Below are 25,000 nucleotides of genomic sequence, written 5' to 3' on the forward strand. Positions count from 1 at the left end.
TCTCCGTTGTCTCCTCCTCCTCCTCCTCCGGACCCTGCCCGCCCACCTCTGATCTGTTCTCCCGTTTCCTTCCCTCCGTCTTTGCTCAGTTTACCCATGCCCCCTAACCCTGACTTTGCTGACCCTGATCCCGACCCTGATATTCTTTAACGTGCTCTGCTGGTCTTTCGCCTTTGTTTCTTCCTTGTTCTCTGTTTTTGTCCTTTCTCTTCTCGTCGTTGTCCATTCTTCAATGGAACGTTCGAGGTTATTACGCCAATTTCCTCGAACTCCAACTTCTGGTTTCGCGGTTTTCGCCCCTTTGTGTCTGTCTCCAGGAGCCGATGCTTGGTGCTCGTCCTGGTCGTTTTCGTGGCTATTCCTTTCTCTCCCCCCCCCCCCAGCCATTGCTGGGGCTTCTAATTCTTCTGCTCTCTTGATTCGGGCTGATGTTCCCTTTGTTCCTTTACTTTTTCCTTCGCCTCTCCATTGTTCTGCTGCTCGTATCTTTGTGGGGAAATGGTACACAGTTTGTTCCATTTATCTCCCCCCGAGTGTCCCGCTCTCTCTTCCTGATTTGAAACACCTCCTAGACTCCTTGCCGGAGCCTGTGCTCCTGCTGGGTGACTTCAATTGTCGTCATTCTCTTTGGGGTGACGTTCTGACGAATACCCGGGGTCGCCTCCTTGAGCCGTTTCTCCTCTCTTCTTCCCTGTCTCTTCTGAATTCTGGTGAGCCCACTCATTTGGACTCTCGAACTCGCACCCTTTCTTGTCTTGATCTTTCTCTCTGCTCTTCTTCTCTTTACTTAGATTTCACATGGCAGGTTCTTGATGACCTCCATGGAAGTGATCATTTCCCCATCCTTGTTTCCTTTTTCTCTTTTCGCCCTTCCCTCTCTTTCCCTAGGTGGCAGTTTGCTAAGGCGGACTGGACCCTGTTTTCCCTCAGTGCTACTCTCTCTGACCTCTCCCTTCTGCCCCTCTCTCGCGCTCTCCTCCTTTTTCATGACACTGTCTTCGACGCTGCCCTCCGCTCTATTCCTCGCTCTTCCTCTCGGGGTCCACGGAAGTGCGTTCCCTGGTGGAATGCGGACTGTGCTCGGGCTGTCCGCTGTAAGCGTGCAGCCTGGAAGAAGCACCGCCGTAGGCAGACGACCGATTCTTTTCTTTTCTTTCGGAAAGCGAGTGCGGTGGCCCGTAGGGCCATCCGTACCGCTAAACGTGAATGTTGGGCATCTTATGTCTCGACAATTACGTCCGAAACCCCTCTGGCCCAGATCTGGAAGCGTATCCGCAAGATAGCGGGCAAGTTCGTTCCCGATGTTTCACCGGTCCTTCACCTCCATGATACTCTTGTGGCGGACCCGTTGCAGGTCGCTTCCGAACTGGGTTCCCACTTTTCTTCTGTTAGCTCTGGTCTTCATCTTCCCCAATCTTTCCTTCTTCGTAAACCTGTCCTTGAGTCTCGTCCTTTAGATTTCTGCACTCATCTTCAGCTTCCCTATAATGATCCCTTCTCTCTCTCTGAACTTCGTTCTGCCCTGGCCCTCTGCGGTTCTACGGCGGCGGGCTCCGATGGTATTCATTATGAGATGCTTCGCCATCTCCCTCCGAGCACGTCTCAGTATTTACTGAGTCTGTATAATCGGATCTGGGAGTCGTCGTCAGTCCCTGAGGACTGGCTCGATGCCGTTGTCCTCCCTGTTCGCAAACCAGGGTCTCCGGGTACTTCCCCTAAGGACTTTCGCCCTATTGCTCTCACAAGTTGTGTCTGCAAACTCTTTGAACGTATGGTTAACGTTCGTCTGATGTGGTTCCTGGAACACCATCACCTCCTCTCCCCTTCTCAATTTGGTTTCCGCAAGTGCCGCAGCACGACAGATGTCCTGGTGAACTTGGAGGTCTATATACGTACTGCTTTTGCTGCGAAGACCTCCGTTGTTGCCGTCCTTTTTGACCTAGAAAAGGCTTACGACACCACTTGGCGTTATCATATCCTATCTCAACTTCATTCTTTTGGCCTTCGTGGTCATCTCCCTCTCTTTCTCCGCAGCTTCCTCTCTCGTCGTTCCTTTCGGGTGCGCCTTGGTACCGCTCTCTCTCCCCCTTTTCAGCAATACGAAGGTGTGCCCCAGGGTAGTGTTCTGAGCACTACTCTTTTTCTGGTTGCCCTCAATGGTCTTCTTTCCTCTCTTCCTTCTGGTGTCTTCTCCGCTCTCTATGTCGATGATCTTACCCTTTGTTGTCAGGGTGATGATTCGCCTCTCCTTCAACGCCGGCTTCAACTTGCGATTGATGCCGTGTCGTCTTGGGCCACAGGTCATGGCTTCAAGTTTTCTACTTCTAAGACTTGTGCCATGACTTTTACGCGGAAACGGGTTGTTCTTCGTCCCTCTTTGTCACTTTATGGTCATCCCCTTGAATACAAAGATTCCGTGAAGCTTTTGGGGTTATTCCTTGACACTCGTTTGTCTTGGTCTCCCCATATCTCTTACCTCCGTGTTGAGTGCTCTAAGTCCCTTACCCTCCTTCGGGTCTTGTCCCATACTTCTTGGGGGGCAGATAGGCGCACTCTCCTTGCTTTACATTCCTCTCTCGTCCTGTCTAAGCTCGATTATGGTTGCCCTGCTTACTCGTCTGCTTCTCCTTCTACTCTTCGCCGTCTTGATGCTTTGCACCATACTGGGTTGCGCCTCAGTTCTGGTGCCTTTCGTTCGACTCCCGTCCTTAGCTTGTATGTTGACACTGGCTTCCTGTCTCTCCAGGACCGCCGTGATCGCTACTGTCTTCGCTATCTTGCGCGGTCCTTGCAACATCCTTCCTCTCGTCTCTGTCGTGCTTTAACTTTTACCCCTCCTGCGGTTCCTGTTCCTCTTCACCACCTCCCTCTTTCTGTCCGGTTATCTCGCCTGCAGGATTCTCTTTCCATTCGTATTTCTGATGTTTCTCCTCGTGTTGTTCCTTCTTTGCCCCCGTGGAGGGTCCCTCTTCCGCGGTTTTGTACATCCTTGACTCGTATCACTAAAGCTTTTACCCCTCCTACAGTTCTAAAACGCCTTTTCCTCGAGCACTTTTCTTCTCACTCCCGCTCCGTTTCTGTCTTCACCGATGGGTCTAAGTCAGCGGACGGTGTTGGCTACTCTGTTGTTTTTCCTGATCGCACTTATATGTGTCGCTTGCCTCCGGAGACTAGCATCTTTACAGCGGAACTTTATGCTATTCTCTATGCTCTTCGTCTCCTGCTTTCTCGTTGTCAGTCTTCCTTTGTGGTTGTTGTTGACTCTCGTAGTGCCCTCATGGCTCTCGGGTGCTTTAATCCAGTTCATCCGGTAGTTGTCGAGATCCAGCATTGGCTGTTTCTCGTTCACAGTAAATTTAAGTCGGTTGAGTTTTGTTGGGTTCCCAGCCATATTGGCGTGTCTTTAAATGAGCGTGCGGATGCTGCCGCTAAGGAAGCTGTCCGCTCTTGTCCCATCTCTCGTAAAGGCATTCCGTATTCCGACTTTTACCCGGTTATCCATTCCTCAGTCCTTACCCGTTGGCAGGCTTCTTGGTTGTCTGTTACTGGTAACAAGCTACGTACTCTTAAATGTTGTGTTTCCTCGTGGCCGTCCTCCTTCCACCGTAACCGGCGGTGGGAAACAGCTCTAGCGAGGTTGCGTATTGGCCATACTCGCTTAACCCATGGTCACTTGATGGAGCGCCGCCCTGCTCCTTATTGTCCTAGTTGCATTGTCCCTCTTACGGTCGTGCATGTCCTTCTTGAATGTCCTGACTTCCAGGACGAGCGTGTGTCTTGCTTTCCGACCGCCCCTCGCGGTCACCTGTCCCTCGATAGAATTCTTGGTGACTCGGATACTTTTGATATCGTTCGCCTTATGCGTTTTTGTTCTCGTATTGGCATCCTTGGTGATATTTAGCGCCCTCTGATTATTTTGCGTATTTGATGGTGCTACATAGCCTTCCCGGTTTGGTGCCTTCTTTTGATAATTACTTACTTACACCTGCTATCATCTCGGGTGACTTCAACGCTCATAGTGAACCCCTTTTGGCTGAAGTGCCTGAAGTCAGTCTACTTAACTGGAGGGAACCCACCCCTCACTGGGTGGGGGGGGGAGGGGGGGAGGGACATAACAGATGTCTCCACCAGTATTTATGAGTTGTCACTGGTCAGTTGTCCACGTGCTGACCAATGACAACTTTGCTACAACAGTTATTAGTATAGCACTATACCACCCAGAGCTCCAGCTCCCGGGCCCGGATGGGACTTTATCAAAGCAGATTGGACGAAGATTCATGAATCTCTGGAAACTTGGCACCAAAACTACACTCCTTCTGTTGACTCTCAAGAAATGGAAAAAAATTTAGTAAATGTACACAGAGCAGCAAATCCCGCCATGCCCAAGAGGAATACAATTACCCAATAACATAAGGACCATTGGTCCTTATGATTGGATCAAAGAGCTACATAAGTCTAAATTGTGCACGAAACTGCGGAATATTTTCCACAACGAAACCTATACATCATTTCTCAACCATGAAGGCTTAATTTGCATTTATTAAGCAGTTTACGAGGCTGTCCACAGCAATAATAATCTTGTGTGTCGCAAACGACATCCCAGGATTTCCAGGCTCGTAAGATATTCATATACAGTTTAGTGGTCCAGGAAAGATGTAATGGTTCCGTGACCGTCACGTAAATGCCTGGTTAATCCTGGGGGTTATGACGGTTATGACCCTGTTCGACCCCCGCCAGGGGTTCCATTCCATGTCCCCCAGAAAGGAATATAAGGATCAACGTGACTCAGAATACAGGTTCTCCTACGACCTGTTTGATGGCATTTTGTAAATCATATTTAACAAGTTAGTTAATCTATTTCACTGATTGTATTCGTTTATTATGCACCCCATACCCATGCTGTGGGTGGTAATGGACCCCATACCCATGCTGTGGATGGTAGTGGACCCCATACCCTTGCTGTGGGTGGTAGTGGACCCCATACCCTTGCTGTGGGTGGTAGTGGATCCCATACCCTTGCTGTGGGTGGTGGTGGACCCCATACCCTTGCTGTGGGAGGTAGTGGACCCCATACCCTTGCTGTGGGTAGTAGTGGATCCCATACCCTTGCTGTGGGTGGTAGTGGATCCCATACCCTTGCTGTGGATGGTAGTGGACCCCATACCCTTGCTGTGGGTGGTAGTGGACCCCATACCCTTGCTGTGGGTAGTAGTGGATCCCATACCCTTGCTGTGGGTGCTAGTGGATCCCATACCCTTGCTGTGGATGGTAGTGGACCCCATACCCTTGCTGTGGGTGGTACTGGACCCCATACCCTTGCTGTGGGTGGTACTGGACCCCATACCCTTGCTGTGGGTGGTAGTGGATCCCATACCCTTGCTGTGGGTGGTAGTGGATCCCATACTCATGCTGTGGGTGGTAGTGGATCCCATACCCTTGCTGTGGGTGGTAGTGGATCCCATACCCATGCTGTGGGTGGTAGTGGATCCCATACCCTTGCTGTGGGTGGTAGTGGATCTCATACCCATGCTGTGGGTGGTAGTGGACCCCATACCCTTGCTGTGGGTGGTAGTGGACCCCATACCCTTACTGTGGATGGTAGTGGACCCCATACCCTTGCTGTGGGTGGTAGTGGACCCCATACCCTTGCTGTGGGTGGTAGTGGACCCCATACCCTTGCTGTGGGTGGTAGTGGACCCCATACCCTTGCTGTGGATGGTAGTCGACCCCATACCCTTGCTGTGGGTGGTAGTGGACCCCATGCCCTTGCTGTGGGTGGTAGTGCACCCCATACCCTTGCTGTGGATGGTGGTGGACCCCATACCCTTGCAGTGGGTGGTTGTGGACCCCATACCCTTGCTGTGGGTGGTAGTGGACCCCATACCCTTGCTGTGGGTGGTAGTGGACCCCATACCCTTGCTGTGGGTGGTAGTGGACCCCATACCCTTGCTGTGGGTGGTAGTGGACCCCATACCCTTTCTGTGGGTGGTAGTGGACCCCATACCCTTGCTGTGGGTTGTAGTGGACCCCATACCCTTGCTGTGGGTGGTAGTGGACCCCATACCCATGGTGTGGGTGGTAGTGGACCCCATACCCATGGTGTGGGTGGTAGTGGACCCCATACCCTTGCTGTGGGTGGTAGTGGACCCCATACCCATGGTGTGGATGGTAGTGGACCCCATACCCATGGTGTGGGTGGTAGTGGACCCCATACCCTTGCTGTGGATGGTAGTGGACCCCATACCCTTGCTGCGGGTGGTAGTGGACCCCATACCCATGGTGTGGGTGGTAGTGGACCCCATACCCATGGTGTGGGTGGTAGTGGACCCCATACCCATGGTGTGGGTGGTAGTGGACCCCATACCCATGGTGTGGGTGGTAGTGGACCCCATACCCATGGTGTGGGTGGTAGTGGACCCCATACCCATGGTGTGGGTGGTAGTGGACCCCATACCCATGGTGTGGGTGGTAGTGGACCCCATACCCATGGTGTGGGTGGTAGTGGACCCCATACCCATGGTGTGGGTGGTAGTGGACCCCATACCCATGGTGTGGGTGGTAGTGGACCCCATACCCATGGTGTGGGTGGTAGTGGACCCCATACCCATGGTGTGGGTGGTAGTGGACCCCATACCCATGGTGTGGGTGGTAGTGGACCCCATACCCATGGTGTGGGTGGTAGTGGACCCCATACCCATTGTGTGGGTGGTAGTGGACCCCATACCCATGGTGTGGGAGGTAGTGGACCCCATACCCATGGTGTGGGTGGTAGTGGACCCCATACCCATGGTGTGGGTGGTAGTGGACCCCATACCCTTGCTGTGGGTGGTAGTGGACCCCATACCCATGGTGTGGGTGGTAGTGGACCCCATGCCCATGGTGTGGGTGGTAGTGGACCCCATACCCTTGCTGTGGGTGGTAGTGGACCCCATGCCCATGGTGTGGGTGGTAGTGGACCCCATACCCATGGTGTGGGTGGTAGTGGACCCCATACCCATGGTGTGGGTGGTAGTGGACCCCATACCCATGGTGTGGGTGGTGGTGGACCCCATACCCATGGTGTGGGAGGTGGTGGACCCCATACCCATGGTGTGGGTGGTGGTGGACCCCATACCCATGGTGTGGGTGGTGGTGGATCCCATACCCATGGTGTGGGTGGTGGTGGACCCCATACCCATGGTGTGGGTGGTGGTGGACCCCATACCCATGGTGTGGGTGGTGGTGGACCCCATACCCATGGTGTGGGTGGTGGTGGACCCCATACCCATGGTGTGGGTGGTGGTGGACCCCATACCCATGGTGTGGGAGGTGGTGGACCCCATACCCATGGTGTGGGTGGTGGTGGACCCCATACCCATGGTGTGGGTGGTGGTGGATCCCATACCCATGGTGTGGGTGGTGGTGGACCCCATACCCATGGTGTGGGTGGTGGTGGACCCCATACCCATGGTGTGGGTGGTGGTGGACCCCATACCCATGGTGTGGGTGGTAGTGGACCCCATACCCATGGTGTGGGTGGTAGTGGACCCCATACCCATGGTGTGGGTGGTAGTGGACCCCATACCCATGGTGTGGGTGGTAGTGGACCCCATACCCATGGTGTGGGTGGTAGTGGACCTCATACCCATGGTGTGGGTGGTAGTGGACCTCATACCCATGGTGTGGGTGGTAGTGGACCCCATACCCATGGTGTGGGTGGTAGTGGACCCCATACCCATGGTGTGGGTGGTGGTGGACCCCATACCCATGGTGTGGGTGGTGGTGGACCCCATACCCATGGTGTGGGTGGTGGTGGACCCCATACCCATGGTGTGGGTGGTGGTGGACCCCATACCCATGGTGTGGGTGGTGGTGGACCCCATACCCATGGTGTGGGTGGTGGTGGACCCCATACCCATGGTGTGGGTGGTGGTGGACCCCATACCCATGGTGTGGGTGGTGGTGGACCCCATACCCATGGTGTGGGTGGTGGTGGACCCCATACCCATGGTGTGGGTGGTAGTGGACCCCATACCCATGGTGTGGGTGGTAGTGGACCCCATACCCATGGTGTGGGTGGTAGTGGACCCCATACCCATGGTGTGGGTGGTAGTGGACCCCATACCCATGGTGTGGGTGGTAGTGGACCCCATACCCATGGTGTGGGTGGTAGTGGACCCCATACCCATGGTGTGGGTGGTAGTGGACCCCATACCCATGGTGTGGGTGGTAGTGGACCCCATACCCATGGTGTGGGTGGTAGTGGACCCCATACCCATGGTGTGGGTGGTAGTGGACCCCATACCCATGGTGTGGGTGGTAGTGGACCCCATACCCATGGTGTGGGTGGTAGTGGACCCCATACCCATGGTGTGGGTGGTAGTGGACCCCATACCCATGGTGTGGGTGGTAGTGGACCCCACACCCATGGTGTGGGTGGTAGTGGACCCCACACCCATGGTGTGGGTGGTAGTGGACCCCATTCCCATGGTGTGGGTGGTAGTGGACCCCATACCCATGATGTGGGTGGTAGTGGACCCCATACCCATGGTGTGGGTGGTAGTGGACCCCATACCCATGGTGTGGGTGGTAGTGGACCCCATACCCATGGTGTGGGTGGTAGTGGACCCCATACCCATGGTGTGGGTGGTAGTGGACCCCATACCCATGGTGTGGGTGGTAGTGGACCCCATACCCATGGTGTGGGTGGTAGTGGACCCCATACCCATGGTGTGGGTGGTAGTGGACCCCATACCCATGGTGTGGGTGGTAGTGGACCCCATACCCTTGCTGTGGGTGGTAGTGGACCCCATACCCATGGTGTGGGTGGTAGTGGACCCCATACCCATGGTGTGGGTGGTAGTGGACCCCATACCCATGGTGTGGGTGGTAGTGGACCCCATACCCTTGGTGTGGGTGGTAGTGGACCCCATACCCATGGTGTGGGTGGTAGTGGACCCCATACCCATGGTGTGGGTGGTAGTGGACCCCATACCCTTGGTGTGGGTGGTAGTGGACCCCATACCCATGGTGTGGGTGGTAGTGGACCCCATACCCATGGTGTGGGTGGTAGTGGACCCCATACCCTTGGTGTGGGTGGTAGTGGACCCCATACCCTTGGTGTGGGTGGTAGTGGACCCCATACCCATGGTGTGGGTGGTAGTGGACTCCATACCCATGGTGTGGGTGGTAGTGGACCCCATACCCATGGTGTGGGTGGTAGTGGACCCCATACCCATGGTGTGGGTGGTAGTGGACCCCATACCCATGGTGTGGGTGGTAGTGGACCCCATACCCATGGTGTGGGTGGTAGTGGACCCCATACCCATGGTGTGGGTGGTAGTGGACCCCATACCCATGGTGTGGGTGGTAGTGGACCCCATACCCATGGTGTGGGTGGTAGTGGACCCCATACCCATGGTGTGGGTGGTAGTGGACCCCATACCCATGGTGTGGGTGGTAGTGGACCCCATACCCATGGTGTGGGTGGTAGTGGACCCCATACCCATGGTGTGGGTGGTAGTGGACCCCATACCCATGGTGTGGGTGGTAGTGGACCCCATACCCATGGTGTGGGTGGTAGTGGACCCCATACCCATGGTGTGGGTGGTAGTGGACCCCATACCCATGGTGTGGGTGGTAGTGGACCCCATACCCATGGTGTGGGTGGTAGTGGACCCCATACCCATGGTGTGGGTGGTAGTGGACCCCATACCCATGGTGTGGGTGGTAGTGGACCCCATACCCATGGTGTGGGTGGTAGTGGACCCCATACCCATGGTGTGGGTGGTAGTGGACCCCATACCCATGGTGTGGGTGGTAGTGGACCCCATACCCATGGTGTGGGTGGTAGTGGAACCCATACCCATGGTGTGGGTGGTAGTGGACCCCATACCCATGGTGTGGGTGGTAGTGGACCCCATACCCATGGTGTGGGTGGTAGTGGACCCCATACCCATGGTGTGGGTGGTAGTGGACCCCATACCCATGGTGTGGGTGGTAGTGGACCCCATACCCATGGTGTGGGTGGTAGTGGACCCCATACCCATTGCTGTGGGTGGTAGTGGACCCCATACCCATGGTGTGGGTGGTAGTGGACCCCATACCCATGGTGTGGGTGGTAGTGGACCCCATACCCATGGTGTGGGTGGTAGTGGACCCCATACCCATGGTGTGGGTGGTAGTGGACCCCATACCCTTGGTGTGGGTGGTAGTGGACCCCATACCCATGGTGTGGGTGGTAGTGGACCCCATACCCATGGTGTGGGTGGTAGTGGACCCCATACCCATGGTGTGGGTGGTAGTGGACCCCATACCCATGGTGTGGGTGGTAGTGGACCCCATACCCATGGTGTGGGTGGTAGTGGACCCCATACCCATGGTGTGGGTGGTAGTGGACCCCATACCCTTGGTGTGGGTGGTAGTGGACCCCATACCCATGGCTGTGGGTGGTAGTGGACCCCATACCCATGGTGTGGGTGGTAGTGGACCCCATACCCATGGTGTGGGTGGTAGTGGACCCCATACCCATGGTGTGGGTGGTAGTGGACCCCATACCCATGGTGTGGGTGGTAGTGGACCCCATACCCATGGTGTGGGTGGTAGTGGACCCCATACCCATGGTGTGGGTGGTAGTGGACCCCATACCCATGGTGTGGGTGGTAGTGGACCCCATACCCATGGTGTGGGTGGCAGTGGACCCCATACCCATGGTGTGGGTGGTAGTGGACCCCATACCCATGGTGTGGGTGGTAGTGGACCCCATACCCATGGTGTGGGTGGTAGTGGACCCCATACCCATGGTGTGGGTGGTAGTGGACCCCATACCCATGGTGTGGGTGGTAGTGGACCCCATACCCATGGTGTGGGTGGTAGTGGACCCCATACCCATGGTGTGGGTGGTAGTGGACCCCATACCCATGGTGTGGGTGGTAGTGGACCCCATACCCTTGCTGTGGGTGGTAGTGGACCCCATACCCATGGTGTGGGTGGTAGTGGACCCCATACCCATGGTGTGGGTGGTAGTGGACCCCATACCCATGGTGTGGGTGGTAGTGGACCCCATACCCATGGTGTGGGTGGTAGTGGACCCCATACCCATGGTGTGGGTGGTAGTGGACCCCATACCCATGGTGTGGGTGGTAGTGGACCCCATACCCTTGCTGTGGGTGGTAGTGGACCCCATACCCATGGTGTGGGTGGTAGTGGACCCCATACCCATGGTGTGGGTGGTAGTGGACCCCATACCCATGGTGTGGGTGGTAGTGGACCCCATACCCTTGCTGTGGGTGGTAGTGGACCCCATACCCATGGTGTGGGTGGTAGTGGACCCCATACCCATGGTGTGGGTGGTAGTGGACCCCATACCCATGGTGTGGGTGGTAGTGGACCCCATACCCATGGTGTGGGTGGTAGTGGACCCCATACCCATGGTGTGGGTGGTAGTGGACCCCATACCCATGGTGTGGGTGGTAGTGGACCCCATACCCATGGTGTGGGTGGTAGTGGACCCCATACCCATGGTGTGGGTGGTAGTGGACCCCATACCCATGGTGTGGGTGGTAGTGGACCCCATACCCATGGTGTGGGTGGTAGTGGACCCCATACCCATGGTGTGGGTGGTAGTGGACCCCATACCCATGGTGTGGGTGGTATTTTTTTTTTTATTATTATTTTCTACCACAGACGTGGCCGGACATTTACAATGCTAACCAGCATATATACATTTTCTTGTGTCCTCCATGGACAGGGTTAGAGAAGTGTTAAACATATAGTTCAGGGGTTTATTGAACACTCAACCACAGAAGGTGATTCGATGCTTTTAAAATGCTAAGCTAACCTACATACGTAAATACATAGATACACAGATTTACGTATGTCCTACATAAAGTGTTTGATGTGTCTTTTACATAGTGTCATTAATGTACATTCACAAAGGTGAAATGTAATTCTGATCAGCTTCCATATATACTTTGTACCCATACATATACACACATATACATACATATATACACACACACACATGCATTCACATACATTTGTCTCATTTACTTTGACAGGGTGAGGTAGCTGATAAAGAAACTAGTGTGCAATTAAGCACTTAATCACTGAAGGTGATGAAGGTGCTTTTACAAGCTCAGGTTATATAGTTACATCATATATATACATTGTATGATTGATATATTACATGGTCAATCTTGGATACAAGTCTAATATATCAAGTGTTCCAGTACTCATATAGTAACTACAGAGTTCAGCATACCTTAGCCCAGGAGGGCGAAAGTCAGTCAGTATGGGACATTCTACAATATAATGTTCAAGAGAGTGCATGTTTTCTCTTTCACAAAGTTGACACATTGTGTACTCGACATTTGGGTTTTGAGAAAGCTGCCAGATACGTCTATATCCCAGGTGTATTCTGGCCACTATAACATCACATTGCCGGGTTCTTGTTCTATTAGTCCCATATGTGAATGTCTCCTCGCGATATCTATCATAATATTTAATGCTACAACTTTCAGGTCTTTGTGTTAGGTCGGTGAGATCTTCATTAGATATTTGTTTAAGTATTCTCTTTGTTACTGCTAATGAAACACCCATATCAATTTCTACCACTGGTTTTCTGCAGGCTGTCTTAGCAAGCATATCAACAGTGTCATGCCTTGAGATGCCAATATGTGATGGTATCCATAGGAATTTAATCTCAAATCTGTTTTCTTTGGCAGCTAAAACATTCATTCGAATATCACTGACAATTTTCTGGGTGTCACTACTATGTGCGTTCAATGCCAGGAGTGCACTCTGCGAGTCACAGTATACAAGTCCACTGCCTTTGTCTTTTAAAAATTCAGTGGCAAGGTATATGCCTGCAAGTTCGGTTTGAGTTGTACTTGCCCAGTAATTGACGCGCTTCATTGCTGTATGTGCGAGAGAAGATTGTTCAAATATGTTACATGCACATCCGGTACATCGTCCACCTTCTTCTACAGAGCCGTCGGTATAGCACTGATAAACATCGTTACCCATACTCTGAGTACTTTCAGTGATGCTTTTCAGTGTTAACTGTTTTAATAATGTAGTGTGCACACTAACTTTCTTGGGCGCATTTACAAAATCAACTGATAGATCCCAGTTATCCCATGGAGTAATTGGCTGATTAATCATTAGTTGAGTACATATTTAATATTTTGATGGAGTTGGCTACCTTGTAGAACCAATATACATAATCAGATTTCGTTCTTCTTCTATAGACCTCAGGTGAGTGCAGCATATTAGAAAGTTTAGGACCCCATACCCATGCTGTGGGTGGTAGTGTGGGGTCAGGGGTCTGAGCCACACCATGCTAGACGTTATCGAGTGTGTACTTACCTAGTTATGCTTGCGGGGGTTGAGCTCTGGCTCTTTGGTCCCGCCTTTCAAATGTCAGTCAACAGGTGTACAGGTTCCTGAGCCTTTTGGGCTCTATCATATCTACACTTGAAACTGTGTATGGAGTCAGCCTCCACCACATCACTGCCTAATACATTCCATTATGTGTGTGTGTGTGTGTACTCACCTAGTTGTGTGTGTGTACTCACCTAGTTGCGTGTGTGTGTGTTTGGGCTACTTTGTCATATTTATTAATTGTATGTTTCCCTCCTTCCCACCTTATATCCCACACCTTCCCTCTCACTCTTCCGTTCCTTCCATCCTTTCCTCTTGCTCACACCTTTCTACCTATCGTTCCCTCCCTCCCTCCCTCCCTCCCTCCCTCCCTCCCTTCCCTCCTCATCCTATCCCATCCCGCCTGTCCTTGGTCACGGACGCTCAGGTACGGACGGCAGTGAGGAAGTACGTGTACAACTACTGGCTCCACCGCAGCGCCGGGGTTCGAAGGGGGTCGGGCCTGTCCTCCGTGTTTCTGACCATCGTCACGGACCTCCCCAGAGACCACCAGCACCATGGGGGCAGACACCATCTGTGTGGCTGTCTGAGTGGCGGCCACAGTCCCCCCCAGGGGTGAGTACCTTCCGCTTGTTGCTGGGCACAGTAGATGGTCCCTCTCCTGCTGGGTACAGGGGTAGATGGTCCCTCTCCTGCTGGGTACAGGGGTAGATGGTCCCACTCCTGCTGGGTACAGGGGTAGATGGTCCCTCTCCTGCTATGTACAGTAGATGGTCCAACTCCTGCTGGGTACAGGGGTAGATGGTCCCACTCCTGCTGGGTAGTGGGGTAGATGGTCTCACTCCTGCTGGGTACAGGGGTAGATGGTCCCACTCCTGCTGGGTACAGGGGTAGATGGTCCCACTCCTGCTGGGTACAGGGGTAGATGGTCCCACTCCTGCTGGGTACAGGGGTAGATGGTCCCACTCCTGCTGGGTACAGGGGTAGATGGTCCCACTCCTGCTGGGTACAGGGGTAGATGGTCCCACTCCTGCTGGGTAGTGGGGTAGATGGTCTCACTCCTGCTGGGTACAGGGGTAGATGGTCCCACTCCTGCTGGGTACAGGGGTAGATGGTCCCACTCCTGCTGGGTACAGGGGTAGATGGTCCCACTCCTGCTGGGTACAGGGGTAGATGGTCCCACTCCTGCTGGGTACAGGGGTAGATGGTCCCACTCCTGCTGGGTACAGGGGTAGATGGTCCCACTCCTGCTGGGTACAGGGGTAGATGGTCCCACTCCTGCTGGGTACAGGGGTAGATGGTCCCACTCCTGCTGGGTACAGGGGTAGATGGTCCCTCTCCTGCTGGGTACAGTAGATGGTTCAACTCCTGCTGGGTACAGGGGTAGATGGTCCCACTCCTGCTGGGTAGTGGGGTAGATGGTCTCACTCCTGCTGGGTACATGAGTAGATGGTCCCACTCCTGCTGGGTACAGGGGTAGATGGTCCCACTCCTGCTGGGTACAGGGGTAGATGGTACCACTCCTGCTGGGTACAGGGGTAGATGGTCCCACTCCTGCTGGGTACAGGGGTAGATGGTCCCACTCCTGCTGGGTACAGGGGTAGATGGTCCCACCCCTGCTGGGTACAGGGGTAGATGGTCCCACTCCTGCTGGGTACAGGGGTAGATGGTCCCACTCCTGCTGGGTACAGAGGTAGATGGTCCCACTCCTGCTGGGTACAGGGGTAGATGGTCCCACTCCTGCTGGGTACAGGGGTAGATGGTCCCACTCCTGCTGGGTACAGGGGTAGATGGTCCCACTCCTGCTGGGTACAGGGGTAGATGGTCCCACTCCTGCTGGGTACAGGGGTAGATGGTCCCACTCCTGCTGGGTACAGGGGTAGATGGTCCCACTCCTGCTGGGTACAGGGGTAGATGGTCCCACTCCTGCTGGGTAGAGGGGTAGATGATCCATCTCCTGCTGGATAGAGGGGTAGATGGTCCCACTCCTGCTGGGTAGAGGGGTAGATGATCCATCTCCTGCTGGGTAGAGGGGTAGATGGTCCCACTCCTGCTGGGTAGTGGGGTAGATGGTCCCACTCCTGCTGGGTACAGTAGATGGTCCCACTCCTGCTGGGTTCAGGTGTAGATGGTCCCACTCCTGCTGGGTACATGGGTAGATGGTCCCTCTCCTGCTGGGTACAGGGGTAGATGGTCCCACTCCTGCTGGGTACAGGGGTAGATGGTCCCACTCCTGCTGGGTACAGGGGTAGATGGTCCCACTCCTGCTGGGTACAGGGGTAGATGGTCCCACTCCTGCTGGGTAGTGGGGTAGATGGTCCCACTCCTGCTGGGTAGTGGGGTAGATGGTCCCACTCCTGCTGGGTACAGGGGTAGATGGTCCCACTCCTGCTGGGTACAGGGGTAGATGGTCCCACTCCTGCTGGGTAGAGGGGAAGATGATCCATCTCCTGCTGGGTAGAGGGGTAGATGGTCCCACTCCTGCTGGGTAGAGGGGTAGATGATCCATCTCCTGCTGGGTAGAGGGGTAGATGGTCCCATTCCTGCTGGGTAGTGGGGTAGATGGTCCCACTCCTGCTGGGTACAGGGGTAGATGGTCCCACTCCTGCTGGGTACAGGGGTAGATGGTCCCACTCCTGCTGGGTACAGGGGTAGATGGTCCCACTCCTGCTGGGTACAGGGGTAGATGGTCCCACTCCTGCTGAGTACAGGGGTAGATGGTACCACTCCTGCTGGGTACAGGGGTAGATGGTCCCACTCCTGCTGGGTACAGGGGTAGATGGTCCCTCTCCTGCTGGGTACAGGGGTAGATGGTCCCTCTCCTGCTGGGTACAGTAGATGGTTCAACTCCTGCTGGGTACAGGGGTAGATGGTCCCACTCCTGCTGGGTAGTGGGGTAGATGGTCTCACTCCTGCTGGGTACATGAGTAGATGGTCCCACTTCTGCTGGGTACAGGGGTAGATGGTCCCACTCCTGCTGGGTACAGGGGTAGATGGTCCCACTCCTGCTGGGTACAGGGGTAGATGGTACCACTCCTGCTGGGTACAGGGGTAGATGGTCCCACTCCTGCTGGGTACAGGGGTAGATGGTCCCACTCCTGCTGGGTACAGGGGTAGATGGTCCCACTCCTGCTGGGTACAGGGGTAGATGGTCCCACTCCTGCTGGGTACAGGGGTAGATGGTCCCACTCCTGCTGGGTACAGAGGTAGATGGTCCCACTCCTGCTGGGTACAGGGGTAGATGGTCCCACTCCTGCTGGGTACAGGGGTAGATGGTCCCACTCCTGCTGGGTACAGGGGTAGATGGTCCCACTCCTGCTGGGTACAGGGGTAGATGGTCCCACTCCTGCTGGGTACAGGGGTAGATGGTCCCACTCCTGCTGGGTACAGGGGTAGATGGTCCCACTCCTGCTGGGTAGAGGGGTAGATGATCCATCTCCTGCTGGATAGAGGGGTAGATGGTCCCACTCCTGCTGGGTAGAGGGGTAGATGATCCATCTCCTGCTGGGTAGAGGGGTAGATGGTCCCACACCTGCTGGGTAGTGGGGTAGATGGTCCCACTCCTGCTGGGTAGTGGGGTAGATGGTCCCACTCCTGCTGGGTACAGGGGTAGATGGTCCCTCTCCTGCTGGGTACAGGGGTAGATGGTACCACTCCTGCTGAGTACAGGGGTAGATGGTACCACTCCTGCTGGGTACAGGGGTAGATGGTCCCACTCCTGCTGGGTACAGGGGTAGATGGTCCCTCTCCTGCTGGGTACAGGGGTAGATGGTCCCTCTCCTGCTGGGTACAGTAGATGGTTCAACTCCTGCTGGGTACAGGGGTAGATGGTCCCACTCCTGCTGGGTAGTGGGGTAGATGGTCTCACTCCTGCTGGGTACATGAGTAGATGGTCCCACTTCTGCTGGGTACAGGGGTAGATGGTCCCACTCCTGCTGGGTACAGGGGTAGATGGTCCCACTCCTGCTGGGTACAGGGGTAGATGGTCCCACTCCTGCTGGGTACAGGGGTAGATGGTCCCACTCCTGCTGGGTACAGGGGTAGATGGTCCCACTCCTGCTGGGTACAGGGGTAGATGGTCCCACTCCTGCTGGGTACAGGGGTAGATGGTCCCACTCCTGCTGGGTACAGGGGTAGATGGTCCCACTCCTGCTGGGTGCAGAGGTAGATGGTCCCACTCCTGCTGGGTACAGGGGTAGATGGTCCCACTCCTGCTGGGTACAGGGGTAGATGGTCCCACTCCTGCTGGGTACAGGGGTAGATGGTCCCACTCCTGCTGGGTACAGGGGTAGATGGTCCCACTCCTGCTGGGTACAGGGGTAGATGGTCCCACTCCTGCTGGGTACAGGGGTAGATGGTCCCACTCCTGCTGGGTACAGGGGTAGATGGTCCCACTCCTGCTGGGTAGAGGGGTAGATGATCCATCTCCTGCTGGATAGAGGGGTAGATGGTCCCACTCCTGCTGGGTAGAGGGGTAGATGATCCATCTCCTGCTGGGTAGAGGGGTAGATGGTCCCACACCTGCTGGGTAGTGGGGTAGATGGTCCCACTCCTGCTGGGTACAGTAGATGGTCCCACTCCTGCTGGGTTCAGGGGTAGATGGTCCCACTCCTGCTGGGTACATGGGTAGATGGTCCCACTCCTGCTGGGTACAGGGGTAGATGGTCCCACTCCTGCTGGGTACAGGGGTAGATGGTCCCACTCCTGCTGGGTACAGGCGTAGATGGTCCCACTCCTGCTGGGTACAGAGGTAGATGGTCCCACTCCTGCTGGGTACAGGGGTAGATGGTCCCACTCCTGCTGGGTAGTGGGGTAGATGGTCCCACTCCTGCTGGGTACAGGGGTAGATGGTCCCACTCCTGCTGGGTACAGGGGTAGATGGTCCCACTCCTGCTGGGTAGAGGGGTAGATGATCCATCTCCTGCTGGGTAGAGGGGTAGATGGTCCCACTCCTGCTGGGTAGTGGGGTAGATGGTCCCACTCCTGCTGGGTACAGTAGATGGTCCCACTCCTGCTGGGTTCAGGGGTAGATGGTCCCACTCCTGCTGGGTAGTGGGGTAGATGGTCCCACTCCTGCTGGGTAGTGGGGTAGATGGTCCCACTCCTGCTGGGTACAGGGGTAGATGGTCCCTCTCCTGCTGGGTACAGGGGTAGATGGTCCCACTCCTGCTGGGTACAGGGGTAGATGGTCCCTCTCCTGCTGGGTACAGGGGTAGATGGTCCCACTCCTGTTGGGTAGTGGGGTAGATGGTCCCTCTCCTGCTGGGTAGTGGGGTAGATGGTCCCACTCATGCTGGGTAGTGGGGTAGATGGTCCCACTCCTGCTGGGTAGTGGGGTAGATGGTCCCACTCCTGCTGGGTACAGGGGTAGATGGTCCCTCTCCTGCTGGGTACAGGGGTAGATGGTCCCACTCCTGCTGGGTACAGGGGTAGATGGTCCCTCTCCTGCTGGGTACAGGGGTAGATGGTCCCACTCCTGCTGGGTACAGGGGTAGATGGTCCCTCTCCTGCTGGGTACAGGGGTAGATGGTCCCACTCCTGCTGGGTAGTGGGGTAGATGGTCCCACTCCTGCTGGGTAGTGGGGTAGATGGTCCCACTCCTGCTGGGTAGTGGGGTAGATGGTCCCACTCCTGCTGGGTAGTGGGGTAGATGGTCCCACTCCTGCTGGGTACAGGGGTAGATGGTCCCTCTCCTGCTGGGTACAGGGGTAGATGGTCCCTCTCCTGCTGGGTACAGGGGTAGATGGTCCCACTCCTGCTGGGTACAGGGGTAGATGGTCCCTCTCCTGCTGGGTACAGGGGTAGATGGTCCCACTACTGCTGGGTACAGGGGTAGATGGTCCCACTACTGCTGGGTACAGGGGTAGATGGTCCCACTACTGCTGGGTACAGGGGTAGATGGTCCCACTACTGCTGGGTACAGGGGTAGATGGTCCCACTCCTGCTGGGTACAGGGGTAGATGGTCCCACTCCTGCTGGGTACAGGGGTAGATGGTCCCACTCCTGCTGGGTACAGGGGTAGATGGTCCCACTCCTGCTGGGTACAGGGGTAGATGGTCCCACTACTGCTGGGTACAGGGGTAGATGGTCCCACTCCTGCTGGGTACAGGGGTAGATGGTCCCACTCCTGCTGGGTACAGGGGTAGATGGCTGACCATGAGGAATCTCTCTCTCTCTCTCTCTCTCTCTCTCTCTCTCTCTCTCTCTCTCTCTCTCTCTCTCTCTCTCTCTCTCTCTGTCCCTGACCATCTAAGCCTTTGACCCGGATCTTCACAACTTTCCCACAATAAGAATGCATGACAAAGAATCATTAACATGTATAGTTAGTTACTAAGTAAGTTGTTTGCTCCCTGGGGACGCCACCAGCGCGTCCAGCACTAACAGTCTAGCGTCTGGTCACACTCTTCACTGACCAGGCATCAGTTGTTGTTATAGATTCAGAGACAGTCTATTACAGTTCTAGACGGGCTGTGACAGTCTTACACGGGCTGTGACAGTTCAGGACTCGTTGTGACAGTCTTAGACGGACTGTGACAGTCTTAGACGGAGTGTGACAGCCCTAGAAGGGTTGTGACAGTCCTAGACGGGCTGAGAGAGTCTTAGACGGGCTGTGACAGTCCTAGACGGGCTGTGAGAGTCCTAGATGGGCTGTGAGAGTCCTAGACGGGCTGTGAGAGTCCTAGATGGGCTTTGAGAGTCTGCGATAGGTTGTGAGGGCTTATGAGAGGGTGAGGGGTGAGTCATGTGGCGTGAGGGGTGAGGGGTGAGGCATGAGGCGTGAGGGGTGAGGGAGGGTACCAGGACACAGGGAGGCGCAGGGAGGACAACAATGGGATGGCGCGCCTCCCCCACCCGCCTCCACACTCGACATTATTACTGGTGACTGCTGACTGTGGGTAAACTCTCTCTCGTCGCTTCTATCCTGCCATTCTCTTTCCTCCTTCCTTCCTTTCTTCCCCTCCTTCACTTCCCTCCTTCCTTTCTTCCCCTCCTTCCTTTTTCGCTATTATACACTTCATTATGCAAGGTTGCGTAGTTACTCAAGTACATAGTTACAAAATGTGAACATTGGGAGGAAAGCAAATTTGTTCCCTGAGAGAGAGAGAGAGAGAGAGAGAGGGGGACAGAGAGAGAGGGAGGGGGACAGAGAGAGGGAGGGGGACAGAGAGAGAGAGAGGGACAGAGAGGGACAGAGAGAGAGGGACAGAGAGAGAGAGAGAGGGGGACAGAGAGAGAGAGAGGGGGGGACAGAGAGAGAGAGAGGGGGGGACAGAGAGAGGGGGGGACAGAGAGAGAGGGGGACAGAGAGAGAGAGAGAGGGGGACAGAGAGAGAGAGAGGAACAGAGAGAGAGAGAGGGACAGAGAGAGAGGGACAGAGAGAGAGAGAGAGAGAGAGAGAGAGAGAGAGAGGGACAGAGAGAGAGAGAGAGGGGGACAGAGAGAGAGAGAGGGGGGACAGAGAGAGAGAGAGGGGGACAGAGAGAGAGAGAGGGGGACAGAGAGAGAGAGAGGGACAGAGAGGGAGGGACAGAGAGAGAGAGAGAGAGAGAGAGAGAGAGAGGGACAGAGAGAGAGAGGGACAGAGAGAGAGAGAGAGGGGGACAGAGAGAGAGAGAGAGGGGGACAGAGAGAGAGAGAGAGGGGGACAGAGAGAGAGAGAGAGGGGGACAGAGAGAGAGAGAGAGGGGGACAGAGAGAGAGAGAGAGAGGGGGACAGAGAGAGAGAGAGAGGGGGACAGAGAGAGAGAGAGAGGGGGACAGAGAGAGAGAGAGGGGGGGACAGAGAGAGAGAGAGGGGGGACAGAGAGAGAGAGAGAGGGGGACAGAGAGAGAGAGAGAGGGGGACAGAGAGAGAGAGAGAGAGGGGGACAGAGAGAGAGAGAGAGAGGGGGACAGAGAGAGAGAGAGAGAGGGGGACAGAGAGAGAGAGAGAGGGGGACAGAGAGAGAGAGAGAGAGGGGGACAGAGAGAGAGAGAGAGAGGGGGACAGAGAGAGAGAGAGAGGGGGACAGAGAGAGAGAGAGGGGGGGACAGAGAGAGAGAGAGAGGGGGACAGAGAGAGAGAGAGAGGGGGACAGAGAGAGAGAGAGAGGGGGACAGAGAGAGAGAGAGAGGGGGACAGAGAGAGAGAGAGAGGGGGACAGAGAGAGAGAGAGAGGGGGACAGAGAGAGAGAGAGAGGGGGACAGAGAGAGAGAGAGAGGGGGACAGAGAGAGAGAGAGAGGGGGACAGAGAGAGAGAGAGAGGGGGACAGAGAGAGAGAGAGAGGGGGACAGAGAGAGAGAGAGAGGGGGGACAGAGAGAGAGAGAGAGGGGGACAGAGAGAGAGAGAGAGGGGGACAGAGAGAGAGAGAGAGGGGGACAGAGAGAGAGAGAGAGGGGGACAGAGAGAGAGAGAGAGGGGGACAGAGAGAGAGAGAGAGGGGGACAGAGAGAGAGAGAGAGGGGGACAGAGAGAGAGAGAGAGGGGGGACAGAGAGAGAGAGAGAGGGGGACAGAGAGAGAGAGAGAGGGGGACAGAGAGAGAGAGAGAGGGGGACAGAGAGAGAGAGAGAGGGGGACAGAGAGAGAGAGAGAGGGGGACAGAGAGAGAGAGAGAGGGGGACAGAGAGAGAGAGAGAGGGGGACAGAGAGAGAGAGAGAGGGGGGCAGAGAGAGAGAGAGAGGGGGGCAGAGAGAGAGAGAGAGAGGGGGACAGAGAGAGAGAGAGAGGGGGACAGAGAGAGAGAGAGAGGGGGACAGAGAGAGAGAGAGAGGGGGACAGAGAGAGAGAGAGAGGGGGACAGAGAGAGAGAGAGAGGGGGACAGAGAGAGAGAGAGAGGGGGACAGAGAGAGAGAGAGAGAGGGGGACAGAGAGAGAGAGAGAGGGGGACAGAGAGAGAGAGGGGGACAGAGAGAGAGAGGGGGGGGGACAGAGAGAGAGAGGGGGGGGACAGAGAGAGAGAGGGGGGGGGGACAGAGAGAGAGGGGGGGACAGAGAGAGAGGGGGGACAGAGAGAGAGAGAGAGAGGGACAGAGAGAGAGAGAGGGACAGAGAGAGAGAGAGGGACAGAGAGAGAGAGAGGGACAGAGAGAGAGAGAGGGACAGAGAGAGAGAGAGGGACAGAGAGAGAGAGAGGGACAGAGAGAGAGAGAGGGACAGAGAGAGAGAGAGGGACAGAGAGAGAGAGAGAGGGGGACAGAGAGAGAGAGAGAGGGGGACAGAGAGAGAGAGAGAGGGGGACAGAGAGAGAGAGAGAGGGGGACAGAGAGAGAGAGAGAGGGGGACAGAGAGAGAGAGAGAGGGGGACAGAGAGAGAGAGAGAGGGGGACAGAGAGAGAGAGAGAGGGGGACAGAGAGAGAGAGGGGGGGGGGACAGAGAGAGAGAGGGGGGGGGACAGAGAGAGAGAGGGGGGGGGACAGAGAGAGAGAGAGGGGGGACAGAGAGAGAGGGGGGGACAGAGAGAGAGAGAGAGAGGGACAGAGAGAGAGAGAGAGAGGGACAGAGAGAGAGAGAGAGAGGGACAGAGAGAGAGAGAGAGAGGGACAGAGAGAGAGAGAGAGAGGGACAGAGAGAGAGAGAGAGAGGGACAGAGAGAGAGAGAGAGAGGGACAGAGAGAGAGAGAGGGACAGAGAGAGAGAGAGGGACAGAGAGAGAGAGAGGGACAGAGAGAGAGAGAGGGACAGAGAGAGAGAGAGGGACAGAGAGAGAGAGAGGGACAGAGAGAGAGAGAGGGACAGAGAGAGAGAGAGGGACAGAGAGAGAGAGAGGGACAGAGAGAGAGAGAGGGACAGAGAGAGAGAGAGGGACAGAGAGAGAGAGGGACAGAGAGAGAGAGAGGGACAGAGAGAGAGAGAGGGACAGAGAGAGAGAGAGAGGGGGACAGAGAGAGAGAGAGAGGGGGACAGAGAGAGAGAGAGAGGGGGACAGAGAGAGAGAGAGAGGGGGACAGAGAGAGAGAGAGAGGGGGACAGAGAGAGAGAGAGAGGGGGACAGAGAGAGAGAGAGAGGGGGACAGAGAGAGAGAGAGAGAGGGGGACAGAGAGAGAGAGAGAGAGGGGGACAGAGAGAGAGAGAGAGGGGGACAGAGAGAGAGAGAGAGGGGGACAGAGAGAGAGAGAGAGGGGGACAGAGAGAGAGAGAGAGAGGGGGACAGAGAGAGAGAGAGAGAGAGGGGGACAGAGAGAGAGAGAGAGAGGGGGACAGAGAGAGAGAGAGAGAGGGGGACAGAGAGAGAGAGAGAGGGGGACAGAGAGAGAGAGAGAGGGACAGAGAGAGAGAGAGGGGGACAGAGAGAGAGAGAGGGGGACAGAGAGAGAGAGAGGGGGACACAGAGAGAGAGAGAGGGGGACACAGAGAGAGAGAGAGAGGGACACAGAGAGAGAGAGAGAGGGACACAGAGAGAGAGAGAGAGGGACACAGAGAGAGAGAGAGAGAGGGACACAGAGAGAGAGAGAGAGAGGGACACAGAGAGAGAGGGACAGGGAGAGGGACAGGGAGAGGGAGAGAAAGAACAAGAGGAACACAAACTAAGAAAACAACAATAGACATACACAGAGACCAACACAATAAATATAGACACAGACATATAGACACAGACATATAGACACAGACATATAGACACAGACATATAGACACAGACATATAGACACAGACATATAGACACAGACATATAGACACAGACATATAGACACAGACATATAGACACAGACATATAGACACAGACATATAGACACAGACATATAGACACAGACATATAGACACAGACATATAGACACAGACATATAGACACAGACATATAGACACAGACATATAGACACAGACATATAGACACAGACATATAGACACAGACATATAGACACAGACATATAGACACAGACATATAGACACAGACATATAGGCACAGACATATAGGCACAGACATATAGGCACAGACATATAGGCACAGACATATAGGCACAGACATATAGGCACAGACATATAGGCACAGACATATAGGCACAGACATATAGGCACAGACATATAGGCACAGACATATAGGCACAGACATATAGGCACAGACATATAGGCACAGACATATAGGCACAGACATATAGGCACAGACATATAGGCACAGACATATAGGCACAGACATATAGGCACAGACATATAGGCACAGACATATAGGCACAGACATATAGGCACAGACATATAGGCACAGACATATAGGCACAGACATATAGGCACAGACATATAGGCACAGACATATAGGCACAGACATATAGGCACAGACATATAGGCACAGACATATAGCACAGACATATAGGCACAGACATATAGGCACAGACATATAGGCACAGACATATAGGCACAGACATATAGGCACAGACATATAGGCACAGACATATAGGCACAGACATATAGGCACAGACATATAGACACAGACATATAGGCACAGACATAATAGGCACAGACATATAGACACAGACATATAGGACACAGACATATAGGCACAGACATATAGGCACAGACATATAGGCACAGACATATAGACACAGACATATAGGCACAGACATATAGAGCACAGACATATAGGACACAGACATATAGACACAGACATATAGGCACAGACATATAGACACAGACATATAGGCACAGACATATAGGCACAGACA

General features: G+C 54.9%; 1 protein-coding gene across 5 annotated transcripts in view; it reads left to right on the forward strand.

The window, feature by feature from the left end:
• LOC123772955 (PDF receptor) overlaps positions 1–25,000 on the forward strand; it is a 164,467-nt gene that overhangs the window by 136,389 nt on the left and 3,078 nt on the right. For all 5 annotated transcript variants that reach the window (XM_069323225.1, XM_069323226.1, XM_069323223.1 and 2 more), the window contains one exon: positions 13,790–13,977. In XM_069323225.1, coding sequence (XP_069179326.1) covers positions 13,790–13,977 — 188 coding nt within the window. The remainder of the gene's footprint in view (positions 1–13,789; positions 13,978–25,000) is intronic.

Source organism: Procambarus clarkii, chromosome 12 (genome assembly GCF_040958095.1).
Source record: "Procambarus clarkii isolate CNS0578487 chromosome 12, FALCON_Pclarkii_2.0, whole genome shotgun sequence".
Taxonomy (NCBI): domain Eukaryota; kingdom Metazoa; phylum Arthropoda; class Malacostraca; order Decapoda; family Cambaridae; genus Procambarus; species Procambarus clarkii.